This window comes from Lissotriton helveticus (assembly GCF_964261635.1).
Source record: "Lissotriton helveticus chromosome 1_1 unlocalized genomic scaffold, aLisHel1.1 SUPER_1_unloc_6, whole genome shotgun sequence".
Taxonomy (NCBI): domain Eukaryota; kingdom Metazoa; phylum Chordata; class Amphibia; order Caudata; family Salamandridae; genus Lissotriton; species Lissotriton helveticus.
In genome coordinates, this window is record NW_027611703.1 from 685802 (window position 1) to 697735 (window position 11934).

Genomic DNA, 11934 nt, shown 5'->3' on the forward strand with positions numbered 1-11934 from the left:
TCGGACTCTAAAGACACGCACCCTAGAAGCCGGAATCCAAGAAAAGGCCCTTGACTGGACCACGTCCTTCCTCTCTGGCAGAACCCAGAGCGTCCGAGTCCCACCCTTCCGATCTGAAGCCACCGACATCATCTGTAGCGTCCCCCAGTGCTCATCTCTCAGCCCGATGCTGTTCAATGTCTACATGGCCCCCCTCACACAAGTGGCCCGCCATCACAACCTCAACATCATCTCCTACGCCACAACGACACCCAGCTCATCCTCTCTCTCACCAAGGACGCACACCCCGCCAAAACCAACCTCCACGAGGGAATGAAGGCCGTCGCCGACTGGATGAGGAGCAGCCATCTGAAGCTGAACTCGGACAAGATGGAGGTTCTCATCCTAGGACCCACCCCCTTAGGCTGGGATGACTCCTGGTGGTCGACCACACTGGGAACAGCACCAACACCCACTGACCATGCACGCAACCTAGGATTCATCCTCAACTCCAACCTCTCCATGTCAAAGCAGGTCAACGCTGTCTCCTCCTCCTGCTACAACACCCTCTGCATGCTCCGCAGGATATACAAGTGGATCCTGACCAAAACAAGAAGAACGGTGACACAGACCCTCATCAGCACAAGACTGGACTACGGCATCGCACTCTACGCAGGAATCCCAGCCAAACACCTACGACGACTACAACGCATCCAAAACGCCTCCACCTGACTGATCGTCAACGTCCCTGCCGCAGCCACATCACCCCCCACCTGAGAGACGTACACTGGCTCCCCGTTGACAAGAGGATCACCTTCAAGCTCCTCACCCACGCACACAAAGCACTCCACAACGCCAGACCAGCCTACTTGAACAGCAGACTCAGCTTCCAACCCCCACCCACTAGCTCCGCTCCGCCAGCCTCGCTCTCGCTGCTGTCCCCCGCATCCAACGTATGACCTATGGCAGCAGATCCTTTTCCTACCTCGCCGCCAAGACCTGGAACACCCTCCCTACCCACATAGGGCAGACCCAAGACCTACTCGTCTTCAGAAGACTCCTCAAGACCTGGCTCTTCGAGCAGTAGCAGTACCCCCCTCACCAAGTGCCTTGAGACCCTCTGTCAAGCGTTCACACACGAGGTTCCTGTTGTTTCCTTCTTGGAGATGCACGCTCCCAACCCCCCTATGAACTAATCAGTCATCAAGGAGTTAATCACTTGCACAACTGTGTAATCCACAAGGGAAAGGGGAAGTGGATAGAGAAACAAGACAAACAACACTGGATCTCTTCCTGAGATGGCAGCTCGGTTTCTCTTTGAAGTGTTCAAGACTTCAGGTTCATTCGTATCTTCACAAAATAACAACGATCCTTCAAGTCTCAAAATAACACTTTGCTTTTCTTTTGAAATAATGCTAAAATTACTATTACATACCTATATCTGTGAAGGTTTCAATACTTCTGGGTTAATGCCTTAAAGGTCAATACGCAAATAAAATGAATAATCAACACAATGCACCAAGATATCAGCAATCATTGGTTAATGGTTGGTGTTTGATTTAGTATTCAATTTCACACCAAACGTGGCCTACCTGACAAGTGTGTGCTGCTTTCCTTAAAAGGGATTCTGAGAATAAAAGACAAAAAAATAAACAACAACAATATCCTCCTTTTAGGAAGTTTAACATCTGTCCTGTATACGAATTCTGTCCTGCATATGAATTCTCCTATGCCAAATTATACATTGAATACAAATGACTTAAAGAATCTTCAAAACACTGTTTAGGTTTTTTTTTATAAAACAGTTATTGTCTCTGATGAAATGTCAATAACAATTTTCTATATTGATTTGTCCATCAACTATGTTCATAAGAAATGACAATTGAAAATAAACTTGCTTTAAATATATGCCAAGTTCCAAAAATCCGTTTTACTATCAAGAAAATGATTTTCCAGCTCTCAGGTCTTTTACAAATAAGAAGCTTGTCTTTACCATTGCTTGTCTTTTGATCCTGAGTTGCTTGGTAACCAGATCTCTTACTTCTTTACACAGGAAATCAGATCGACGAGAGAAGGCTCAACCGGAACTGAAGATCGAGGGAACTGAAACCTCCAGTGCCTTTCGGAGATCGGAGGACGACGAAGGAATCACAAAAGGGGAAGGTAAGTTTTTAAAGGGAATACGGGAACTGAGGTTTTCTAAGGGAATCGGGAACAGAAGCTAGCGGGAGGAATTCCAGACGGGAGGGAAGCGGAACCAAAAGAAAGGGACTGAATCAGACGGGTCTCAGATGCCAAACAGGAACACTCACGGTGATGCTGTTGCACGAAGCGAAGCATCACTGTGAGCGAGGGCAGGGTATTTATAGTCTTTGCTTGGGCGTTCCTTCACCTGCTCACGTGTATTCAGGAAACCGTTCAAAACGTGAGAGTGAAAAGGCTCTTGTATTCAGTTCTACACGTGCATATAACTTGAACAGTAACAATCATTGCAAGCTGCAAGAAAATGTACCAACAAACATTGCTAGCTACAAATGAATCACTAGCAGTACTTGCCACACAATAAACAGTACTTGTCACACAATACGAGAACATGCATAATTAAAGGGATTAACTTGCAATGGCATAAGAACCCATGACACCCTCACGGGTAAGTAGAGCGCTTTACAAGTACTCTGATTGATTGATAAAAGTATCAGTTGCTGTCGCCTTCAGATATGGCCGCAGTGCTTGCCGCACTATTGTAACCTCCGCTGCGCTGTCGAGCAGCATTAATGTCCATGTCAGGTTCCGAAGCTATGTTCTCACTCGCCGTGGCATACCTTACGGTTAATGCAGCAACTTTCTTTTTCTGAAAATGAAGGCGTTAACGTGGCAAGTTGTCCTGCTTGCCTTTACCATCAGAGGGGCGGGGCCGCTCACGTCCTTCTGGGACACCCCGACCCCTGCCGTGTTCTCCGCCACCGGCTTGCGTGCCCGATGTTTCCTCTGAAGAACGACGAGAACGTTGCTCAGGTACCTGAAATCTATCAGGAGACCTAATTCTTGTGTGGTCGCACAAATCATAAGTACGCTCAGTAGACACTGGTATCGGCGACGCCGGACGTGATCCCTGTTTCTATTGCTGCTTCCTCTGTTTTTTATTCTTCCAATTCTGTTTTGGAAAATTTGGATGGTCGTCTTTAGTAGACTTTGCCATCTGAGTCTGCGGTTGAGTTGCCGTTTTAGCAAAAGGCTTAACATCCAAACTATTGCGACCAATGGTCTTATAAGCCTCCGCAATAATTCTCGGTAACGCTCGGGGTTTGACGACGTCTGGGACAAGGCGCAAAGCATTCAACACCTGAAAGTTAACTGCATCTCCCTTTACATTACGAAAGATGAGATCAGCAACTACATCAAACACTCCAAAGAGCCTCATTCTCAACTTGACAGCCGCCTCCGGACTGTGCTCATCCTGAACACGCTTGATCACAGAGGGCAAGACAGTCATAGACGGCATGCCGAAACACTTTGCATATACTGCTGTAAATACTTTACCCCAATTCTCACAATCTGTTACCTCTGGCAATAAGTCTTTCTGCAAGCTAATTGTGAGAATCCTGTGTTTTTCCACAGGAGTGGTATTAGGAAACACTGCTTCCAGTTGGTCAAATTTCTCAGCAAGCCAATAAGGCATTTCGTACTTAGTTTGGAGGTGCTTTCCCATTACCGAATTAACCTAATTAACCATGACGGGACTATTTGGCATCCCGGCCGGTCCAACTTGTTGCGCTGCAAGAAACATAATGAACTAAAGCCCTATGTACCCCAACAAAAGAGGTATAAAGTTGACACAAGTCGTCAATCGGGGCATTGAGATAACGTGGATATGGTGTGAACCCGGCTAAGACTGGCAAAGTGGCCCCAGGAATTGACAAGGGACCTAACCGAACCGGCGTTATGGAGTGGGGGAGGGTGCCATTAAACAAAACACGATGCTGCCATGCCGAAATTGGAATCTCTTGTGTCCTATATGGAGTATAGTTCATAGGAATCGCTGTGTGATCATTTATTGCAGGAAACGTGACCCAAGAGTAGAAAAGCTCAAAGGGGAACGCCGAATCAGCACTCACCACAAAGATAACAGACATACCATCGTCTGGTACCCAAACTGCGTCAGATGATGCCGGAGAGCTGCCTGACTATGCTGAGCTATATCAATATCACACATAAGCATATAGAGAAGAAAAACTATTTATATAAATTGCAGCACAAAAAGGGTAGTTATTCAAAACGTGAACCTTTTTTATAAATCTCAAGCTTGAATTACCCTATAACACATTCGTATAGGTAGGTTAATCCGTCACGCCTGTTAACCGGAAACAGTGGTGAGGGTATTGTGGACAGATACAAGCACTAATCAAGACATTGGGCGCCATGTTGCGGGGATTTTGCTCATGCACAGAACTATGCGCAGGAAACCAGGACCTCAGTGTATTGTGGTGTACCAAAAACCCACCTCAGTGCCCAGAACCCCTATCCAACTAGCATCAGTGTCTCATTCATTCTCCGTACTACAGCAAAGCTACCAATGATTAGACAACCCAGAACAAGTGACTTTGGGACCTCTCAGGAATAGTGGGAATCAAGAACACTCTTTCATTTTTATTCTCATAAATGTCCACAATGTGAGTAATCAGAGACAAGGTATAGTTTAAAATGTTTATTTCAACTACGTGCTCTAAGATGCAGTATCTTTGCTAACATAAGTAAAAATATGCAAAAAATCAATACAATCATCATTGTTACAATTCCATAAAATACAAAGGGAGAAATCATATTATAATGATAGTGGAACCAGGTCTATAGCGCCTTGTGTACTACCCTCCCCTTGCTAGGTATTATAATAATAGAGGATCTCTAGGTTAAAACGGGGACCGCATACCTCCAAAGTCAGGTGAAGTGAATCACATCCCAGCTCAGCACAGTTCTTTGTTGATTGAAAGTTTTTTTCCAAGTGCCAGTCTCATGCATGCAATGCAATATTAAAAGCACCTGAGTTTCAGAAATGAGAAGCTGTGTTCGTGTTGTGTCTAGAGCGTGGGCCGATCAACCTGCATCAACAGCATACATTGTTATTTAAACCTTGAACACTTTGTGCAGACTTGAGGTCGCAGTGTGAGTCTAGAGATGTGAAAAACAGATCATTCTCATGTGAAGGAAAAGCAAGCAGTTTGTCTTTGTAAAAACAGAGACATGTAGTGTCATGTGCAAAAGCAGCAAAATGGCGTTTTCGCAACTAACTCACTTATGCTAATATAGCAATGTGTGCAGGCAGAATCATATTCATCCCTACACTTTTACAGGTAGCATGAACAGGAACACTTGGATGTTTTTCTTTGTAACTCTTCATCGCCAAATAAAAGCCACCAGTGTTTCTTTTCTTTCATTCCACATTGAGCTAGTCTCCGAGTGGATTTCCTGTTATATCACGTTGTTTTTTCTATGTGTACCGAAGTGAACAATCACTGGGAACAGACACTTTTAATATTCTACACATCTTTGGTTTTCTTCATTTCTTCTAGTCGAGTCTTCATTCATCTGGTATTTGAATAACCCACATAATTATATACTTGTTCCTGTAATTCCTTCATCTCACAATAACGGCACTGTTCTGCTCCTGTCTATGTCCTCAGATGAGTCAATATTATTGTTAATGTTCTTAAGTTCTTTTTGAATTCACTGCATCTCTAGGATTATTTCTAAGTGAGTTAAATGAAGGTGTGTGTTTGCTGAGTCTATGTAGGATTAGAAATTGATAAACGCTTTTCACACTTTTAGTACACTTGTAAGGTTTACCCCAGGTGTGTTTGCAATTAACAAAATCACTTCTGACATTCATTGCAATGCCCATTTTTACTCTGTGTGTGTTAGTTGATGTATTTGTGGGTTTAGTAACTGACAGAAGATATTCACACATTCACTGCACCTGAAAGGATTTTTCTCTGTGAGCATTAATGGATGAATCCTTAATGCAAAAGATTTCCTAAAGGTACTTCTACACTCACTACAGTTGTATGGTATTTACAGAGTGTGTGTAAGCTGATGTCTACATAGGCTTGATAATTGACTACATTTCTTCACACATTCACTGCGCTTGAATGGCTTTTCTTCTGCGTGTGTTCGCTGATGCTTGCTTAGGATTTAAAAGATTCTTTTCCCCTTTGTGAGCTCGCTGATGATTTCTTAATATTGAAGAGTAAGTAAAACTACTTCCACATTCACTGCAATGGTAAGGTTTTTCCCCAGTGTGTATTCGCTGATGTCTCCGGAGGCTTGTTAACCGACTGAAGCTCTTTACACATTCACTGCACTGGTATGGTTTTTCCCCTGTGTGTATTCTCTGATGTGTGTGGAGGTGTGTCATTTGACTGAAGCTCTTCACACATTCACTGCACTGGTATGGTTTTTCCCCTGTGTGTATTCTCTGATGTGTGTGGAGATTTGTAATGTGACTGAAGCTCTTCACACATTCACTGCACTGGTATGGTTTTTCCCCTGTGTGTATTCTCTGATGTGTGCGGAGATATGTAATGTGACTGAAGCTCTTCACACATTCACTGCACTGGTATGGTTTTTCCCCTGTGTGTGTTCTCTGATGTGTTTGGAGGTCTGCTAACTGACGGAAGCTCTTCACACATTCACTGCACTGGTATGGTTTTTCCCCTGTGTGTATTCTCTGATGTGTGTGTAGCTGTGAAATCTGATTGAAGCTCTTCACACATTCACTGCAATGGTATGGTTTTTCCCCTGTGTGTATTCGCTGATGTGTTTGGAGATGTGCTAACAGACTGAAGCTCTGCACACATTCCTTGCAACGGTAGGATTTTTCCCCTGTGTGGATTCTCTGATGTGTGTGGAGGTTTGATATCTGACTAAAGCTCTTTACACATTCATTGCAATGGTATGGTTTTTCCCCTGTGTGTATTCGCTGATGTCTTTGGAGATGTGATAACTGACTGAAGCTCTTCACACATTCATTGCAATGGTATGGTTTTTCCCCTGTGTGTGTTCGCTGATGTCTTCGGAGGTCTGTTAACTGACTGAAGCTCTTCACACATTCAGTGCAATGGTATGGTTTTTCCCATGTTTGTATTCGCTGATGCTCTTTTATGGTTTCTAATTGGCTAAAGTTCTTGACATATTCAGTGCAATTGCACAATTTTTCTCCTGACCGTGTTTCCTGAAGGGTCAGCATAGTTAATAAACCACTTGATTTATTTTGGACGCTTGATTTCCGATTTAACAATAATATACAAGAGTCACTAAATACCTGCCACATTCATAATATCAGTAAGACTTCCTTGTGGGTGATTGCATCTTTAGATTGGATAAGGGCTTTGCATGCTTGCGGGTAAAGCTTAATCTTCCTTCCGGTAGGTGCAAATTGGGACAATACTCTGTACTTCAGAGAGCAGAACTCCGCTTTCCTTTAGCCTTAGTTGTTAGGCTCCACTTCATTGTGCTTTTCCCTGGTGCCTGCGGTTTGGCTAGAAAGTGTTTGCAATACACTGAGAGCACTGAATGGTGATCTGTTGCCAGTTTAGATAGCGAAGCACTGCTCTAGCAATATCATGATAATGAAGCGACTTGTAATGTGTACAGCTACTCCAAAGAGTGTCCCGGGGCAAAGCACAGGTCAGAAAAGAAAGCAAATCTGTTTGTTTTCAACATGGACAAAAAGCCAAGTTGTCAACCTTTTTTTAAACATTATCATGTTACTAACAGCTCAAAGCTGAAGAGGGAGTTTGTTCCAAGCTATGGATCCCAAATAGACACGAGACCTTCCTCCAACTCTCATACCGGCCTCATGATCAAAGCTGGTGTTGGACGCTTGTTTATACAGCAGGTGGTTTGTCAGTTTTGTTGCCTTAATTTTGTTGAGGTCATTTCTTCGTCTTGGGGTGTCGAGGTGCAGATCTCAGACTCGGACACTCACTGAATTGCCTTTGACTGCTTCTTCCTGGATCTGTCCTCTGCCTCTGATTTCACTGATGTTTTTGGAGCTCCTTATTTTTGATAATTTTTGCAGGTTTTATGTGTTATCTTCATTATTCATAATCAATCCGTGCATTTAAGGCTTATTTTCTGTTGGAAGTAAAGAAATTTAATATTACTAAATGCAAATGTAATACAATGTGAATACACAATATTTAACCAGCTGGATAAGACATCTCTTTTCTACCATATTTGAAATTTAGTAAGGAACATGTTACCATACATGGATATTTCATTAAAACTGCGGTTGAACATGTCACATCTTATTTACTTCTGAAAAGGCAGTGATTTACCAATGTTCCAGAGTAAATTACTAACAAAAGGACAGCTACAGAGCACTCATGTGCTACAGGTACAGTTTTGGGTAGATACACATGGACAAGATTTCAATTAACCAGAACAGATTGTGGAAAAAGAGAGGAATCAGGAAGCGCTACCGTTAATTCAGTTTCAGGAAGTATCTACCAAAGGTAGCCCTTCAGGAAGTGTATAACAAAGGTAACTCTTCAGGAAGTGTATAACAAGGGTAACTCTTCAGGAAGTATTTAACCAAGGTAACTCTTCAGGAAGTATTTAACCAAGGTAACTCTTCAGGAAGTGTATAACAAAGGTAACTCTTCAGGAAGTATTTAACCAAGGTAACTCTTTTGGAAGTGTATAACAAAGGTAGCTCTTCAGAAAGTGTATAACAAAGGTAGCTCTTTAGGAAGTATATATGACAGAGGTAACTCCAGACACCTTTTTCCACAATGCTTTCCTGTTCACACTGGATCAGCTCAAATGCCAACTCCTGCCTTTACCTTGCAGCTCATTAAGAGTCTTTCTATGAGTGCGACGGCCCTAATGATCGCCGTACTCAGGGTTGCGGTCCAAATCCCACCATCCTGGCAGACTGATCGGCGTATTATAATTGTGGTGGTGGGACCGCCCCCCCGCCAGGATCAAGGATCCCGCTGTGGAGGCAGTCTGCAAACACCCTGAATATGTTGGCAGTGCCAATGCCGACATCGCCGAGCATATTACGGTCTGCATATCCGCTGCCCTTTCCTGGCGGGGACCCCACCATGAAAAGGATAAAGGACATGCAGGTAAGGAGGCCCTCACAGGGCCCCGGCCGATTCTGCTCCTGGGGTTGCATGCGGGGGGCACATGTTGTGCCACCCCATGGAATTGCACCCTTGTTCCTGCACAGTGTGGCATGCATGACATGGTGCAGGAATGTGCCGCAGGCACTCTTAAGTTGGTTATATGCTGTTTAGGCTCTCCAATGAGCCTAATACAGCCGCCGCGAGACCGCTGCTGCACCGCCCACCCACCCTGGATTTAGGTCATAATCCGGCGGCGGGCTCTCAATGGGCTTGGCAGTCTGCCTGGTACCTCCGCTGTGGTAGTCCCATTGGAAGACCGCCACACTCGTAATAAGGCCCTAAGTCACCTTCAACACATTTTACAGCCCTCCTGGCTCAATCATTTCTGGATCCTTATAACCTGTAAGACTGGAGCATTATCCCGAGTTGAGGTGGATTTTCTATCAGCGTAATATATATCCATCTCCCTTGAACTATTGACTGATTCTGCCCTGAAAGACAACTTAAAAAGTAATTCTTTAGTTCTTCCTAAAGTAGGTAAAGTTAAGATCCTGTTGTATTTCAATCAGCAGATCCTTCCAGGGTTTTCTGTGAAACAGAATGAGGGGCTGATTTCAATGGCCCGCCTTTATATTGCGCACACAGATATGGCAAACAAACATTAATTCATGACATTTATTATTTAATGATATCAGTTATGTATAGAGAATCCATCACAACCAATAATTTATCTGAAATATCAAACATCCAACAGATGTGTGCATATTAATAATTGTTTTCCCTTTTCTAGTTTTACAAGATATTTGACTCATTGTTGTCTGTCTGAAGGCCACAATGCTTTGTGACTCAACAGGGCTTTGGTAGAGCGAGAGGAGGTGTCTGCTGTCCACAGGTGAAGTCTCATTTCTCCCATCTCATATTTCTTTTATCCAGGTTTACCTCATTCCATGTCCTTCAGCGCCCTACTCCCCTCGGTCTGTGTACTCACTCTACAGGGTTCATTGTTAGCTGAGGCAGGGGACACACTTGAAGCATGCACACAGCCGAAGCAGATAATGGCCTGATAGAGAAGAGGCCGTGGTTGGCAGTACGGTGCTCACAAGCTTCATTTCAGAAGCTCACCTGGGAGATACAAACCGAGGAGGTGCACAGGAAGGGGCCTATGAGCTATAAACAGAGAAGGTGCACAGGTGAGTGCTTGTGAGGTATAAACAGATGAGGTGCACACATAGGTACCTATGAGGTACAAACAGAGCAGGCGCAAAGGTAGGTACAAATGAGGTATAAACAGAGGAAGTGAACTGGTAGGTGATTCAGTGCCTCTGGGACTATATCTGCTCCTAGGCCCTCTTCCTATAATGCTGGCTCTTGCTCCTTCTTCATCACTTGCTGCAGACATGGGGCCTGATTCTGAGTTTATTGGAGAGGTTATTGCCTCAAACATGACAGAACCCGTCTGCTTTATTGCAACTGACACAGGATATAATGCACTTTTAATAGGGTGGACGGGACACCTGCCACATTTATGACAGAATAAACCATCCACCTAAATATAAATCGGGCCCTTGGCGGACATTGTGTCCAGTGTCTTCTCAGTGTTGGAAAGCATCCATTGCATTAACGGCACAGTATTATCTCACCACTGCTGAGGCTTGCAATCATAAGGCCATTATGAACTGACTAAGTTGTGTGCCAGAATGCCTGTGAATAGTTTAGCATGAGCGTTTAGGAGGGAGATGGGTCTGTATGATGAGCAGGACTAGGGGGTTTTCCAGGGCCGGTGAATAAGCGTTATTACTGTTTCTCTCTTGGTGTCAGTGAGCTTGTCTGTGTCCCCAGAAGAGTTGTTGACAGCGTATCTTATTTATGCTCAAAGAGTTGGAGTTTTGAGGACTAAGCAGCTCTTTCAACAAGGTTAGAAAACAAAACTCGTCAGATGATCGCTGCCAGGTGTACATGTTTTGCATGTGTAGAATCACACACTAGTAAAGGTAGCGCTCGCATGCTTCGCCTTGTCAGTTTGTGAATGACCGCTAACTTGTGAGTAAATGAGCATTCACAGATGCCAATCAGACTCTTTATGACACTGGAAACAGTTAGAGTTTCACTTCAACAAAATGCTCGAGTAACTCCCCTTCCAGGGTAGGAAGAGAAATGGATCACCCTCTAAACGTGGTGGCGAGTAGCGCTATACTGTTCATAGCACCATTTATCCGGACACAACTGGGGAAATGGTACAATGCACTGGGGAAATGGCATGTGATGACAATGTGACATGACATTCCCACTACATGTGCTTTTACACTTTTTTTTTGGGCTGTCTGTGTCCAGTTTATCAAGGCCCAGGGTTTAGTTTCAAGTCAAGGGATAGTGCAGGAATAGACTAATTATAATGTTATACATTCCAACAAATGCCTTTACCACGCAAGTCTTTACCATGCATATGCCTTGACCACGTACCACCTTTACCACGCAAGTCTTTACCATGCATGTGCATTGGCCACGCACCACTTTACCACGCAAGTCTTTACCATGCATGTGCCTTGACCACGCACCACCTTTACCGCGCAAGTCTTTACCATGCATGTGCTTTGACCACATACCACCTTTACCACGCAAGTCTTTACCATGCATGTGCCTTGACCACGCACCACCTTTACCACGCAAGCCTTTACCATTCATGTGCCTTTACCACGTAACACCTTTACCGCGCAAGTCTTTACCATTCATGTGCCTTGACCACGTAACACCTTTACCATGCAAGTCTTTACCATGCATGTGCTTGACCACGTACCACCTTTACCGCGCAAGTCTTTACCATGCATGT

The 11934-nt window shown here is 44.1% G+C and overlaps 1 protein-coding gene across 1 annotated transcript in view; it reads right to left on the reverse strand.

Annotated features, from left to right (window-relative positions):
* The window catches only part of LOC144806274 (uncharacterized), a 192652-nt gene extending 184549 nt beyond the window's left edge, over positions 1-8103 (reverse strand). The window contains 2 exon segments of the mRNA XM_078672667.1: positions 6070-6166; positions 6168-8103. Of these exon segments, the coding sequence (XP_078528793.1) occupies positions 6070-6166; positions 6168-7303 (1233 nt within the window). The 5' untranslated portion in view covers positions 7304-8103.
* Positions 8104-11934: the final 3831 nt, after the last annotated feature.